Consider the following 16,439-nt stretch of genomic DNA (forward strand, 5'->3'; position numbering starts at 1 on the left):
TGAGCGTTACGCTTCAGCCGTGTGTGTAAATCCACAACTCAGTAAGACACCAGAAAACGCTGCTACTTGTTGGAGGCACCTTCTCAGACGCACTGACTCAATGCAGAAGGTCAACGTGATGACGTAGTTATTCAAGGACCACGCTGCCTCTCCTGCTTTCACCTCGAGAAGAAGCCAAGCGGGACGGCTTCATCTGCCCTCTGTGTGAATTACACAAACAACAACAACTCAAGACTCTGGGGGGGGGGGGGGGGGGGGGCAAGGGGTCACACGACTGTAACCGGGTGGGAAGCCAGAGCACTTATGAGGCCGAGAGTCAGCACCGGTGCCTCCAGCTTCTCGCTGTGAATGAAGCGTCTGTGTTCACATTTTCCACTGCTCTCCTTGAGTAGAAGTTGTGAGGCTAAAATCAACAAAGGACCACATGAACATTTGTGGTTTCATCAAAGTGAGACGGGGTGAACCATTGAGACACAACATCAGATCGGTCCTGGTCGGGCCCTAAGGGCCGTGTTGCTCTACCAAATCGAAATCTTTACTTTGCCCTTTTTAGGGCTTGGACCCCCTGCAGAGCAGAACAGCGAGGAACCAGTTCTTTAAGGCCACTTGTCACGAACTGTCACAACACACCGAGGTCATTAACAACATTTCGGTAACAAATCATCATCCTCGGCTTAAGAAGCCTTGTAGTACTTTTGGTGTAATTATACATGTGAGGATATTATGCCGAATCGTTGTGATAACACAATGCCGTGTAAATACCACACCAGGAGCACATTAAAAGGAGGGTAAAGAGGTTTCTTTCTTCTAAATAGGAAAAAAGTACTCAATTATAAAAAATAAGTATCCCCCTAATTCATGAGTCATGAAACTAATGAATGTCATTAGTGCTGCAAATTGGCTTTTGTGCCCATTTGAATAAGAGCATCACTACGACATCAAGCGGCTGATTCCATCAGGAAGAGAAAGACAAACACAACCAGAACCACTGATGGCGCTGGAAAGCTGCACCTGGTGTGTGTGTGGTGCTGGATCGACCCAATCATGGTACCCAGAGGATACCTGCTCCCAGCTGTGAAGGACTGGATGGAGACCTTCTGTACCTCTCTGTAGACACGCTGACCCTCTTCTCCGACGTATTACCCAGAAACCCACAGTGACTGTGCGTCACTGAGCGGCGACTCGGCGTTTCTGGGCGTCTCTTTCTCTTCCTCAGAGTTGAAGCGAGTGAAGCTTTTGATTTGGCCCCCCAGGTGTGACGCATTAAAGGGAATTAGTGATGAACGCCTCATGAAGGGGTCCTACGTGACAAAGCCCCCATTTACGCATAGTAACAGAAATGCACTGATTACCTCATTATTTCATCCTCTGAGACATCAGGACAATTAGGATATGATTAGTGTTCTTCTCCAGCTACATCTTCAGTATGTTAACTTACATCCTCTAGTCATTCCTTATAACCATTATAAGAACTTTCATTACATAAAAAGTTTGTTATCAGAAACCATTATTTGAATAAATACTGTATTTATGTCATTACACAGAGCCTCATCTTCCACACAGTTTATTACACACCGGTACTCAATGGAATCTTTTTCACCCCTTCAGAATTATTGATGCAAAGTCATAAAAGATGAGATAGCGACATTATTAAATCTATTTATTACTCCTAACAAACTAATAAGTCGAGTCTGACGGCTGAAGGTCAGAAGCAGCGGCAGAATTGGTGATTATGGATTAGGATTAAAAATTAAGATTCAATGTCATTCAGCTCGTTATGTAATGCAATGGGCAGATTATCGATGACGGGAACGCTATCGCTTCTTCTTTCACGTGCACCGACGTCACCCACCTCAAGTGTGTGTGTGTGTGTGTGTGTAGGGTTGTTTCCAAATAAGGTTTCAACAAAAGTGATGACAAAATCCTCAGGCTTCATTCTGTGGGAAAATAACACATTCCAGAGTTTATGTGAATCTAATCGGGCCTCAGAAGTCTAAACCAGACAAACATTCAGTCCTTAAGTCCTGCTCTCTGTTTTACGCCCCCCCGGGGGAGAGATTATTCTTGAAAGACCACCGAAGCCTCATATTTGCTTGCGATTATGTTGTGAATGGCTTTCTGCACACACTGAGGACTGCTGACTGGTGGGATCTTCTGATGGCTCCATTACAGAAGATCACTGCGTCTCCACGTGTGTCCTCATGCAAACAGCTCCGCCTTGGACTGAATACATGGATATTCTTCAGCTCTTTGATTCATGAAGTTGTATTTGCAGTAACATTACGTACCTCCTTGCTCTATTAAAACTACAAAAACTGTCAAAGAAGGCAAAGACCAATCATGTTTATATTCTCCTTCACGGAATCCTGAATTATATTTATTCCTCATCCCATCAAACCCGGAACCAAGGGTGTGTCCTTGGATGGGACACTTCATACAATCCTCAACAAAAAGATATTACCAAAAGATGTAAACATTTGTCACAATGCATCTGAAACTTCACAAACAACAATAACAATTTGAATGTTATGATATTTCAAAATCTCTATATATAGATCAGATTTTATATATATTTATATATACATTTATATCAACATAGATGTACAACCCTCCACATTCGGCCTTGTTTTCTGTCTCGGGCAGCAAAGTGTGTGTGTTTGCATCTGTGTGTGCCAGCGTGATAAGTGCAATCTGACATCTCCTGAGGACGGTTCTCTAGGAACCGGGATTCCAGTCGCACCCTCAGTGTCTATGGGGGGGGGGGGGGGGCTCGTTCAGGATACGCGTGGCGTTAATCACAGAATGCAGACCCACCGTCGGCTGGGAGGATAAATCCAGTAAAGGATTGTCCCCCACTTTCAATATGTGAAGCATTTCTGCTGCTGCAGCCCCACGTCTCCAAGACCAAGACTCAAGACTCTGCTTCTTGGCGGCTGAGATTCATAAATGTAAAAGACGGCTCATATAATGTTCAACTAAAGTGATCATTTCTCTTCCGCTTCTGATCACCTCAATAACGAATGCTTCACATCTCCAATTCAACTCTCGGACAACAAGACTCACAAGTACATTCCATCATCAGTTGGGAGGTAGAACCCGGGACCTTCATTGAAGCTGCATGTGCACCGTAACAAAGCGGCGCTTTAGTGGCTTTCATGGCTCTGGGACATGTGACTTCGTTCAAAGTCTCGCTTACCTTTCAGCGGAGCTACAGGGACCCTGTTCTGCACTAAAACCCTGTAGTAGGAAACGCTATGAGGAACCCTTTCAAAGCCACCAAGTCCTAGATGGACCCCCCATCTTAAGAAACCAGGGCTTTCCCCATCCCCTATATACACTTTGAGGCTTTTATTCAGTATAATAGATGAATCTTATTTGGCATCTTTACATACACATATCATCGACATACATGCAAACCAACATCTACATTAATATCCCTGAACTCTGACTGAAGTAAGAAGAGCCAGTGGAGAGGACGCGGGTCGGAATGGCTTGTGACTCAGAAGATATACTCCCTGGTTCTTGCAAGTGTTCCTTCAGTAGAAAAAGGAGACTTCTGAGTCAGATTTTCACAGTAATGATTTTCTTTTCTTTCTTTACTTCTGTCCAGTCTTTGATATGTGTGTTTAATGGTAAGCTGCATAGTGGCACAACCAGGGAACCGAGCGTTTTGTGTGAAACCTTTGGATCCAGCGGGACATTTGAACTTCACCCACGCTCCAGCTCATCCTCCTGTCCCGCCCTTCACAGATCAGAGCCGGGGGGTAAAATGACAAGAGCTTCTCCTGGGAGAAGCACGGTACCGTGCAGCAGATGCTATATACAGAGATGAAACCGGTACTGTCTCAACACGTCTTGAAAAAGATCAATGGCTGCGTACATCAGTGAAAAGGCGTGTTTGTGTTCTCTTTTAAAGGGGGGGGGGGGCTTTCTGGAGGTCACATCTCAGTGAACCTCTGGTCAACGATCGACAGCTCCGCCTTAATGTGGACAAAAAGGGGCGCGGAATTTGGTCTGCTGGATTTGTTCGGACATTGAATTCACAAAATATGCTCCATTGACTTTACATCTCTGTGAAGGATGACCATGCAATCGGCCGTGTGTGTGTGTGTGTGTGTGTGTGTGTCTGTCCAACGCTCATCGCTAACCTTTATGCTCAAGGACCTGTAGTGGTTGCAGTGACTCACTTTTGCCAAATTACCTTTCATCCCGTAAAAAGGTATGTAGAAAACTTCAAAAGTAACAGGATGCAAGAGTCGTGGCCTGTGAGACGAGTTAATACGAGGCCGGAGTCATTTTGGGGGACTCAGGACCACACGACTCGTATACAGTGGCATTGCAAGAGGTAGTGTTCATATTACTAAGACTTACTCCTAAACCACCGTCCTCTCCCAACTCTGCTCACCAGATCCTACAGAAAGGTTAACTTGACTCTGTTCGCTGGGCATTTTTGATCCAAATGGTGTGGAGAGGCTTTGATGCAGAGCCTGATGTCTCTCATGTAGAAATCCCTCCCCCTTCCAAAAGCGAGCGGCCGTGTCCATGCATAGGAACATAGTTCAGTCTTTTTGCTGCTGTTTGTGTGTCACACTGATGAGAGAATGTCCTGGTTGTGGACATCCTTCCTCTTGGCACTAATAACTGATGACCCACGTCTCACATGGCATATTGTTTTTTAAAAGGTAAACAGATTTAAAAGAGAAGATAAATGGACAATTGAATCTACACAAAGACACATTTCCTCTGCAGTCGAGGATCTTTTATCTGCTCTCTCGGTTTTTTTAATAAGAATAATGAATCCTTACTCTCTATTCCTCTAATGCTCATTTTTACTTGATACATTTTGGACCATCGTTTGAATAACTGAAACGGCTTTTTGCATCGTGGATGCATGGATGCAATCGACGATGCATTTTTGTGTTGCAGTTACTTTAGTTACTTCTATCAGCTCTTTGCTGCTGATTCCATACGCTGACCTTAGGCATGCATCCAGTACCCCACAAATACACTCACAATAAATATATGGACTTAATAATGAGACATTAGAAAGTTGAGATGTGATTGACTGATCTAGTATTACAGATTGGATGTTTGACCTGCTTTTCCAGTATTGGATTTTTACTTTGTGGTCCTTTTTTTGGCAGTTTTTTGGCACATATTTGAGGCATGAGGCAACTCTGACCTTAGAAGTTATAACATTTCTTTCTTCTTTTAACCCTTCGAACCCCAAAACCCGCCAGCGGGAGCTAAAACCTAATCAATCGACAACACTACACCTGTTATCCGAGCTAGAAGGTGTAAAAAATAAGCGCTTAAAAAATCTTCCTTGGAAAAAACCTTTTTGCTTTCAATAGATTCTGTTAGAAAACATAAATTCTGAGCTCCTAACAGCAAATACGAAGCTGTAACTGACTGATTTGAGACCAACAGTCATTTGAAAAAAGAATCTCTGAATTTTGCTGAACAGCAGAGAGGCTGGAAGAGGGTTTTAAGAAAGTGAATTGATCAATGAGTTCATGGCCAGTCTCCAGGTTCTTCAACCTCAGTAACACCTGTTGTCACTTTGGAGAAACGATGCATGTATAGTTTCCAGCTTTACATGGTTTGCAATATTAGATTATCAAAGATTTTCACATTTTTATGCCACGATAATCTCTTATGTTTGAGTTTGTGGTTGTGTTGTTTCCATTAGAGGAGCAGGACTTTTATCGAAGGGTGAAAATCCAAGAGCAAAACACCACAAACTGCACAAGATTAGAAGGTTAATCAAAAACCGTTTTGGTGTTTCAATGCGTTTCAGCAAGTAGCGTCTTTCAACCTCCATTCTTCATTTGTCTTTTTCATCTACAGGAAGTCGCTCTGCGCCTCGTTGGAGAGCTGGCTGACGGCCACCTCGCTGTGGGTGGATCCTTTGAGTATCCTGGCCGTCTGCTTGGGGCTGTACGCCGGGAAGTTCTCCCCCCCGCCGGCTCTCTCGGGGCAGGGGCAGTGTCTGCAGGCCCCGTGGTTCTCCTGCAGCCCGTTGGACATCCTGGTGGAGTTGCACTCCTCCAAGTGATGGGACTGCCTGAAAGATCCCTTCTGCGGCGAGCCAGGCGGACCAAGACCACCGCAGATGGTGGTCCGGCAGAGGGCCACGTCCCGACACAGGGACTTGCGGAAGTTGGGCTTGAAGACCAGGTAGACGATGGGGTTGTACAGGGTGGAGGACTTGGCGAAGATGGCCGCCAGAGCGAAGGCCATGGGCGGCACGGCCGTCGGGTCGCCGAACGCCGCCCACATGGACACGAGCGCGTACGGACTCCACGCCACCAGGAAGCCGATGCAAACTGCCACGGAGAGCTGGAAAGGAGGACACAATATAAGGTCAAAACAAAGGTGTTTCAGGTGCAACTGTTCTCCCTGACAAGCGTCCAGCAGCCTCCTGGCGCACAGAGGATCGAGCAGCTGACAGCGGACGAAGGGCAATTTGGTCGGACAGAAGGTCTGGTGAAAACCTTTTAAGTTCTTTGCAAGATGTATTCGGCTCATCTTATTGAATACGGGTCTCCAACCTTTTAAGCCTTACGGGTAAATGTTAGACATGTAAGACAATATTTGGCGGACCGGTCTTGGAGATGTGGCGGATTAACATGACGAAATAACTGGCCGACGGGGGGTGGTAGTTGTTGCAGACGAACCAATACGGATAGGCGGGGGTAGTTGGATGTCAGTAGTCGCAAAGGTACCAAAAGGCCCCTAAGGTACCGGTCAGCAGCACCATGCGAGTCATGGGTGGACCCTGTGCACTACACAGCTCTCTCCTCTGGTACCTCACCAGGCCTCAGCTTCATTTCCACTCCTTCACTACAAAAGGGGGCGTGAACTGCTCAACTAGCACCGGACTTTGACAGGGAACGCCGATGCTTTCCGTATCGCTGACGTTTCTACGTTCTAACTCCTTTAAAAAGCCGGCGGTTTGTCCTGAGAAGACACCACGCGCGAAGGGAAGCACCCACCTTGATGATCAGCGACTGTGCGCTGGCGATCTTGTTCTGCGGGGACACGTGCTGCTGCACGGCCTGCCGGGACCCCCGCACGGTAAGCAGGATGAAGGTGTAGGAGAGGAAGATGATGGTGCAGGGCACGACGTAGCAGAAGAAGAAGAGGCAGATGATGTAGCTCATGGCCGCTGCGCCTTTGCTTGGCGCTTCCCAGCTGATGCAGCACGCCGTGCCGTAGGGCTCGGCGCCGTACTCGCCCCAGCCCGACAGCGGGCCCACCGCGAAGACGCCCGCGTAGCACCACACGCCGGCCACCAGCAGGCAGGCGTGGCAGAAGGAGAACCTGTTGCCTGGTGGGTGGGGGTGGTGGGGGTGGGAGGAGGGACAGGAGGCAGAGGATGGAGAGTTTTTGTGGGGGGGAGTGATTAACCGACAGATGAGGACGTAGACAGACACAACGGCGTAGCAACAATATGCTTCTTGAAGCATATTAAGACAGTTACCTGGTGCTGATTACAGGCAACGTTGGGGGGGGGGGGGATGGGGGGGACGAGCGGGAGGGGTGATACTGTACAGTAAGTGATAAACAGCTTAATTTCCTCGGGTTTAAAAGGTGTGTTTGACAATGAAAAGACAATATCTGCATTAAAAATTACAGCTAGAAGCGTTTCAGTTCAGCATCTTCGATTCATTATGTAGTAAGTCATTATTTACCTTGTTTAAATGTTTAATCTATTTGCTTCTTCTTAACTTTTTATTTAATTTTTATATAATTCTTGTGTAGTTAATCTTCATCTGTGAAAACGTTGTGTAAGAATCCTCATTAAATCCTGACAGCAATCCCAAAAAAATCTGTTATCTTTGGACCGTAATAAAACTGTCAAATCATTTTATTCTGCCCGGGCGTAATGGGGGGGGGGCTCGTGGGGGCTCGTGGGGGGTCGTCTGGGGGCAGCGGATCGTCCTTCAGCCCGTGTGGGAAGGGGGGGGGGGCAATTACACGTTCATTTAGCGTTTAATGAACCGTCCTTCCACTCATCGCTCATCTTCAGACCGGCGACGGAACTGACAAGAGCACTATGATGATTGGGGGGTGGGGCAGTAATCGAGTGAGAGGGGGTGGGGGGGACAGAGGGATGTCGCCGGTGGTCGTGGAGGATGATGCTGTGGGGGAGGGGGGGGGGTGTGCAGAAGGCTTTTACCCAGGGAAGTCGATCAGACTCTCGTGGCGCGTGAAGGATCGACGCTGAACTCAATTTCTGGCAAAAGCCGCCCAAAGTGCGCCCCCCCATCTTAAAGAGGGATGCTCAGAGGGAGGTGTGTGCTCAGTAAAAATACAGAACCAGTGTGTGTGTGGGGGGGGGGGCATGATGGAGACAGTTGTTCACTCACCGTGGGCTGTGAATTAAATTAAGTGCTGCTGTTAGATCGTCAAGTGGGGGGGGCTGAGTTATTTAAAAGCAGTACCCACGTGAGGAGAGTCACTCATAAGACGCAGGAAGGAATAAGGACCCCCCCCCGCCCCCCCGGCCCCGGTGTTTATTGCATCAGAGTAGCTCGCATGTCCTTCTCTCTTCTTCTAAGGGTTAATTAAAGGTTCTTCATTGAGTTGCGTGGTTCTGATGCTTCTGATGCTTCTGGTCTTGTCTTTGTGTACCTCTGATTCATCGAGGGGACAAAAGGTGATGACAGATGTTTTGTCACAATCTTCACCAGCACAGACACATGTCCCCGAGCCATCAACACTTCAACACATCAAGACCGGACTTCAGCCTGGTGGATTCAAACATCTCTCATTCTGGTTCTTATCTTCTCATTCTGGTTCTTATCTTCTCATTCTGTTCAGACTCAGACAGAAAAAGGCAGTTGAATACGTCTGAGTGTAAACTACATCTACAGAAGCTGTTTGATACTAAATGTGAGTTTCTACTTCAGATATTAGTGAGTTTTGGTGAGATTTACAGGTATCTGTTTGGGTTTGTCTCCCCACATTGAATTCAATGACCTCTCTGTGATTTCTCCACACGCAGAAACTAAGCCTTGTGTCAGCACCTCGTGATCATCCTGTTTTTGTGTTACTCTCCATGCCGATGTGATCCTGTATCACTCCATTACTCCTGTTCATGCAGAAAAGCTGTTCTTCATCATGAAACCACTCATCCATGTGTTGCAGATTGCTGATGTGAGGAAACAGGTGGAGGCCTTTTGATTTCCCTCGTCTGCACAAGCTGCTGCTCCCCGAGTTACTGCTTCAATCTGGTTGTTCTTGATGGGTTTTTTTTAACGGATATAAAATGTTCAAAGCTTTTGGTCTCCGTCCAAACGGAGCAGATGAACAGATGGTTCCTGCCAGACAATTCCTTTCTGTCTGCTGAGGACTGGAAGGAACCTCAGAGTCTGTTGGGACTGAACTGCAGCTCCTTGAAGCTGCATCTTCTCCAATGTCCACCTGGCCGAGGAGAACCCATGAGACCAGCTGCTCTAGACACGTTCAGATGCTCTGGAGGACAACGCAGTGGTCACCATGTGATCAGATATCCTCCATCCTCACACTGTTCTCCACCTCTCAGGTGACAAAGACCCTCTTTGGATGCTCCTCTGGCCTTCAGCCCCTTGTGTTATTTCTGCTGATTGTTCTACGCCGGCTCGGTGGAGCACATTTTAAACTTAACGAGGCCGCCCGACAAAGTAAAGATGAAATAAGAAAACAGCGAACGGCGTCCTGGTTTCACAGCAGCGTGTTCAGAGGCGTGTTCTGCAAGGCGAGCACATGCTGCACGGCGCCGCTCCCCGAGGCGTCATTATTTACGCTCATTTGCATTTGAAACACTGGGTGTCATGTGATTTTTTCACACTGTGCGTTCAAGCCACTGCAGCTCGGATCAGACACCTGATTCCATTCAGAGGCCGCTGTGTGTGTGTGTGGGGGGGGGGGGGGGGGGTGCATGAAGGATTTAATTGTCAATTCCATCTGCCTCTCACTCCGAACACCTGCATTTACTGGGTAAACATTTGCATCAATGATTAACCCCCCCCCCGTCGCAGGAGATAAACAATGTTACCTCCATTAGATGAATAAAACCACCATGCTGTCATTTGAATCTAAATATATTCAGACAGACGCTGTGATGCTTTAATGGGATTCTGTATTTCAACAGTGACGTCATGAAACGTTTGATGTCTTTTCCATCTGTATTTTAATATGTAGATTTAAATATGTCAAACAGCGTCCATGATAATAAAATGGTGTGTGTGTGTGTGTGTGTGTGTGTGTGTGTGTGTGTGTGTGTGTGTGTGTGTCATACCTGGCTAACAAAGCTGATTCCAAATTTAATTTTGACTCAATTCATGGAAATGTGACTGAAAATGAAATTTCAGTCAGAACACTTTGTTGAGGCTCATTCGTCCCACTTTAACTTTCTTCTATTCCTCTACTAATGTTCAACATTCACACAATGAGGACATGAGGACAGTCGAAGATGAACATGTCTGTGAGTCAAATTAAACTATTAAGCAGAAACAGCTGATACCAATCAAATTTCATATTCCTTTATCCAATGTAATTTATTAATCATGTGAAGAATTGCTTTAACGAATCCCATTTTCAAAGAAAGACAAAATGTGGATTTGGTTCAATGATGAAATTGCAAGTGAATTGTGAGCATTAAAGGACAGATTCCTTAAAATAAACTTCATGTCAAAGTGGGTAGAGCTAATGGGAATTAGAAGAGAATCTTCAATGGCAAAAAGATGCAAGCATCGAGATCATTACCAACGTGCTGATGTGGAGTAAAAGGAGGTCATGTGCACGACGAGCGCAGCACGAACACGAAACCTTCGTCCCAGGGGATCACTAATGAGTCATAACTGCTCTGAGTGGATGTTCGTACAAACATCAGTAGATACCTGCAGGAGATGTATCGGTGTTGATTGGAGACACCAATCTAATCTTTTGTACGTTTGCTTAAAGTTTAAAACCTCTGCTTTGTCTTTTTTTGTTTTTGAAACCTTTGATCAACGTTAATCGGGTGCAGTGCTAATCATTAAGAACATGTGACTCATTAATAAAAGTCCATTTGAGGGCTGTGAAGCTTCAAAGCTTCATTCATTCACCTTCAAATTGTTGTTGAGTCGTTTTTAATCCGAGTATTTCTGCGGGAATGCAGTAAAGATTAGCTAATAAAACCAGTATTAAAGTCCTTTGATGCAAACATTTTACTCCAAAGCAAAGTCAGACTTTTGAGGGAAAAGATTCATGTCATCAATTCCAAAGTGTTTTTATCCAAAGAAATGATTGACGGCTGACGACGTTGATCCGTATGCATCAGAGTTTGTCCTTTCAGTAAAAACATGGACTGACTCACAGCAAAAGGAAGCTTGTTTCTTCATGCATATGTATATATATATATATATACACATATAAAACAACTTTCATTTACAGGCAACGGGAGACAACACTTTCATTTGTGAAAAAAAAACACATGAAGTGATTTATACCCTGAAAGTCCAGACCAGGTCGTCTCAATGCGGCCTTAAAGCGTCCAAACACGTGCTACACGTTTCAGGGGAATACATTAAACGAGGCAGGAAGTGGATTAAAATAGCGTATTTGCATATCCTGCTGTTTCGGAGGTTAAAGCACGGCTTTGAAAGTGAACATTTCGCTGCGTGGCCACTTTGACTTTGGAACAAGCCCTTGAGTTTCAACCTTTCTCTCTTTTTGCTTTTTAATGAATGAATCCACAGTAGAACACTAACACGGATTCATTAATTGGTTTTACACCCTAAATAATGAATGAGCTTGTTCAATTCATAATTATAAGTAACCTGCAGCCTTGAGTTAGGAGGCTTTTAACTTAGAATACATAGTTGAGGGGAATAAGCTGCTTAAGTTTAATCAACATGTTTTAATGAAGGTACCATTAAAAACATTTCAAGTTGTACAAACATGAAATGATAAGTCTTTATCTTTTGAATCTAATTTATACATTAAAGTTAGGAAGACATAATAACTCGACTAACTCGTTGAATGAATCTTTTTAAGGAAGACACGTGAAATTGTTAATTCTAATTAGAATATTTAATTAGAAAAATTGAACCAGTTAATTTGCCCATAAAGACGGTTGACTCCAGCACAATGGGGGGGGGGGGGGGGGGTCTTACCGTAGTGGGGGCAGCAGACCTTGAGCCAGCAGACGCAGGAGAGCATGGTGAGGTTGGTCAGGCTGCTCAGGCCGAACAGAACGCCGCAGAAGGCGTAGGCCATGCAGGTCGTCCTGTTGAACAGCCACCTGCAGGGAGGGGGGGGGGGGGGGGCATTTGTCACTTCCTCTGCAGGATCCTGCAGGGGGGGGGGGGGGGGCGGAAGGTGTGACTCACATGTGAGCGAAGGACGAGGGGATGGCCAGGGGGAACAGGGTGAGGGTCATCCCCAGGTCACTGATGGCCAGGTTGACCACGAAGAACTCGGCCGGCTTCAGGGAGGACTTCTTCCTGTAGGCCACGAAGAGCAGGATCCCGTTCCCCAGCATGGAGAGCACACCTGGGGGGGGGGGGGGGGGGGGGGGTCAAGTGAGGAGAGGCCGTAAAAACCTTGAGAGAAAGGAAACCCACGGACAGGGATGTCTTACCGAAGACGGTGTAGAGGGTTCCCATGAGGAAGTCATTCCCTTTGGATATTCTGGACACCAGCAGAAATGCTTCAGAGGCATTTCCCATCTTGAGAGACAAAGAGACAAAATAGAAAAGCGGGAGGCGTTAGATTAAGGCTCATGTTTACGCCGACCCGCGCTGACATCAGACCTGAAAGAGGAACCTACAGCTTCTCAAAGCCCGGAGAAACGTAGAGAAGAACCTAATGTAGAAGGAGAGCCACTCACAGCGCAATTCAATCCGGAGAGAATTGTTGAAGTTTGAACACTGCTTTATTATAACATGCAAAAATACTGATATTTCAATGTGTTTGGGGCTTGGACTCCATCCTGCCGTAGGATAGACCAGGGGCCGCAATGCTGAGCCGAGCTATATCCCCCCCCCTTCGGGAGTCCAAATGGTGGTGGTAGAGAATAAGTTGCTCCAATTTCCTGTGCCAGGTACTGCTGTAGATTGGAGGTGTCAGGGGTGGTGGCGGGCAGTGTTGTGCCTGAACGTGTTCATTGAACTCGTTTTCGGAAAAAACACCAGCCTCCAGTGTCATCAAAAAAAAAGAAATGCATGGAGGCGACAGCTGCGTGTAGCAAAGAGGCGGCATATAATAATTTAAATGAGTTTTATGAAGTTACTGACAAGGTCGGTGAGGATGGGAGGAATCTGACCTTTCTTTGCAAACATTTGCACCTTAATGATAACTGTCGTGTTTTTATTCCTTATTTAAAAAAGACCATTCAAGCAGCATGTGTTTGAGAATGTACTGTAGGGGTGAACGTTGCAGCTGCTACTAGTGTGGAGTGAATGACAGCAACATTAAAGCAACAAAGGGGAAACGCTGTCCCCTCAATGCTAATGTGAACCCTGGTTGGATAAGGATTCAAAATTGGATATGAAGATGAAATCTGATGCATAGCTTCAGTGTTAAAACTGATGAATAATTTTGAAAAATAATATCTCGCAGCAACGTATGGAAAAAAAGAACTGAACTAGTTCATTTTTTGGAACTGTGAACTTAGTTCAAAAATGTTGAAGTTTAAACTATGAACTGAACTAGTTCATTTTAAAATTTGTGAACTAGACTTTGAACTAGTTCATGTAGAAAGGGAACTTTCCCAACACTGGTGGCGCGTCGCCTTTGGTGCGCGCTGAAATGACAACTGACAGCAAAGAGAGGGAGAACAGTCTTTTAACGTTTGCCAGCACTGATGCAATTGGTTTACGGTAACATCACCCACGTCTGGTTGGCTGGTACTACCTGACCCCGCCCCTAATCAGCTGTCCGTGTGCCCCCATGGAGAGAGGAAGCCTACTGGGAATAGCAACGCCTGTCCAGTCTTCCTGACTGAATTTTCACCTAAGCTTCATATAAACGTGATCATGTCCCCCCCGAAGCACAGCTTCAGAATGCATAGATGCGGGGGGGGGGGGGGGGGGGGGACTCTACTGAAGGCACCTTTTTAGTTTCATGATCCTTCACTTAAAGTAAATTTAAAAAACAATAAAAAACAATAACTGGAAATCACCACGCAGCACTCGCTCTGTCGCTGGCTCTTTGTGAAAAAACACTCCAGTGCTCGTCCTTCACTCTGCCCCCCCCCCCCCCCCCCCCAGCATGGTTGAAGAGAAGGGGAGAATGTATATATAATAGCTTTTCTATTTGCCCTGTGAAGTGGGGGGGGGGGGGGCTCCTGGTAAAATCCCTATTAGCATAAATGCAGGAGATTATCTTAAAACAGAACCACAGGTGAGGGAATACTATTTAAATGTTTCTCTACGTGGGGGTTCTTTTAGAATTGAACGTGGGGTCTGTGGATGTCAGCGGATAAAACCCTGCATGTACGTACATGCAGGGTTTTATCCGCTGACATGCGGGGGGGGGGGGGGGGGGGGAATGTGTGTGTGAAGCAAAAAGTCATCGAGGCATTTAACAAGTTCAAATTAAAAGAATTTGCAGTAAAAGTGTGCTGAAAAAATTAACATAATGAAGGAAAGTTATTCCAGGAGGGTTTATAAGTGTATTAGTCATTATTATTAAAATCATGTACAAATTGAAATGCACCACAACAGTTGATGAACTTGTTTCCCATCGGTACAGCGTTTTTTATCAATGAGATTTCCATAAGGTGTAAACAATAACACCAATAAATCCTCCCGATGGCATACGAGACGCAGGTAAGCAACAATTAAAGAGAGTTAAACTTTGGGTTTAGGTGTGATTCATATATTTTAACGTTGATCGTTGTCCTCGAGCTTCAGGGCTGGACTGGGACAAAAAAAGGGCCCTGGCATTTTTGCTCAGACCGGCCCACCACAATCGGTCGGACACAACCACCAGGAATCAGGAATCAGGAAACGTTTATTGCCATAACATGTTGGACATACATGGAAATTGTCATGGCGGTTGGTGCATGACAGAAGACACTACAATAATGACGACATAGGGCAAATAAGATACAAATAAAATAATAAGATACAAATAAAATAAAAGTATAATAAAATATATGCTATGGGTTAGTACGCTACAGTGAATGAATGAACATGGGAGTCAGAGTCAGTCAGGGGGGGCCCCGAGCTCTGTTGATGAGCCCGACTGCCAAAGGGAAGAAACTGTTCGTTTGGCGGGACGTCCTAGTCCTGATGGACTTCAGCCTACTGCCGGATGGAAGGGGCACAAACAGTTCTTGTCCAGGGTGAGAGGGGTCGGCTACAATCTTTCTGGCCCGCTTCAAAGACCTGGAAGCGAACAAGTCCTGGAGAGACGGAAAACCAGTACACTATCCTAGCTTTCCCTGTAGATATGCATATCTACTGTTCCGTTCCCAAAAACCCATACAAAGCTGAGAACTACTGTGCCATGGACGGTAATGTCGGTGATCAGACAGTTGATGGACCCCATTGACTTCCATAGTAGGAAAAAATACTATGGAAGTCAACGGGGTCCCTCAACTGTCTGATTACCGACATTCTTCAAAAAATATATCAGAAGTTTATCAGAATAAAGAAATTCATACACGTTTGTAACAACTTGGGGGTGAGTAATTGATGACACAATTTTCATTTCTGGGTGAACTATCCCTTTAAAGAGCACAAACCCCTCTTTAATATGACACCAAACAAAATTGTTGAGATACTTCGCATAAAAAACCTATACAAACAAATGACTCACACAAAACGTCCTGATTATGTATTTACAATTTAGAGTATTCACTTGCCGTAATATTGCATATTGATGATATTGGAAATTCAGAAGCATTAGAAAATATCTAGTTAGTTGAATATACAGCTTTCAAAATGCAAATCGGGTTTTTAATCCCCAAATAACATACGTTAGCTACCTATTCTAACGTGTAACTCATTGTGGGAAAGTAATAATTAAAATAATCAAATGGCATCATTTAAGTTTTTTTCTAGAGAAGAAGGGCCGTCGACGGCTGTTCTGAGTTTTAAATGGTTACATTAGAATATCCCTAATTGCAATTGAATAAGTGAACTCTCAACTCTGCTAGCTACAAAAACAGTGCAAAATAGCTTATGCCGCGTTATTTGACTTTAGCTAACTGAGTGGCCATTGCAGTAACTTTTAAGTGACAATTTGACAAATGACAACCTGACACTCAGACTTTATAATAGCAACAACCGACAACGATTATGTTTGTTGCCTTATTATAATATTCATTAATTGAGGTAACTGTTAAATGGTCATCATCTTGGTTGTAGCCAGGCCCACACACACTGTCCTCATAGCACCGCCCTGATTAACACTCCCTCCCTGTTCATGGAGCTACCTGCTTGCTTACCGTTTCAATG

General features: G+C 45.2%; 1 protein-coding gene across 1 annotated transcript in view; it reads right to left on the reverse strand.

The window, feature by feature from the left end:
• Window positions 1-2,760: 2,760 nt before the first annotated feature.
• The window catches only part of opn7b (opsin 7, group member b), a 33,472-nt gene continuing 19,793 nt past the window's right edge, over window positions 2,761-16,439 (reverse strand). The window contains exons 2-6 of the mRNA XM_037480759.2: window positions 12,614-12,701; window positions 12,363-12,525; window positions 12,147-12,274; window positions 6,999-7,333; window positions 2,761-6,342 (exon numbers count right to left, since the gene is read on the reverse strand). Of these exons, the coding sequence (XP_037336656.1) occupies window positions 5,845-6,342; window positions 6,999-7,333; window positions 12,147-12,274; window positions 12,363-12,525; window positions 12,614-12,701 (1,212 nt within the window). The 3' untranslated portion in view covers window positions 2,761-5,844. The remainder of the gene's footprint in view (window positions 6,343-6,998; window positions 7,334-12,146; window positions 12,275-12,362; window positions 12,526-12,613; window positions 12,702-16,439) is intronic.

Source organism: Pungitius pungitius, chromosome 1 (assembly GCF_949316345.1).
Source record: "Pungitius pungitius chromosome 1, fPunPun2.1, whole genome shotgun sequence".
Taxonomy (NCBI): Eukaryota; Metazoa; Chordata; class Actinopteri; order Perciformes; family Gasterosteidae; genus Pungitius; species Pungitius pungitius.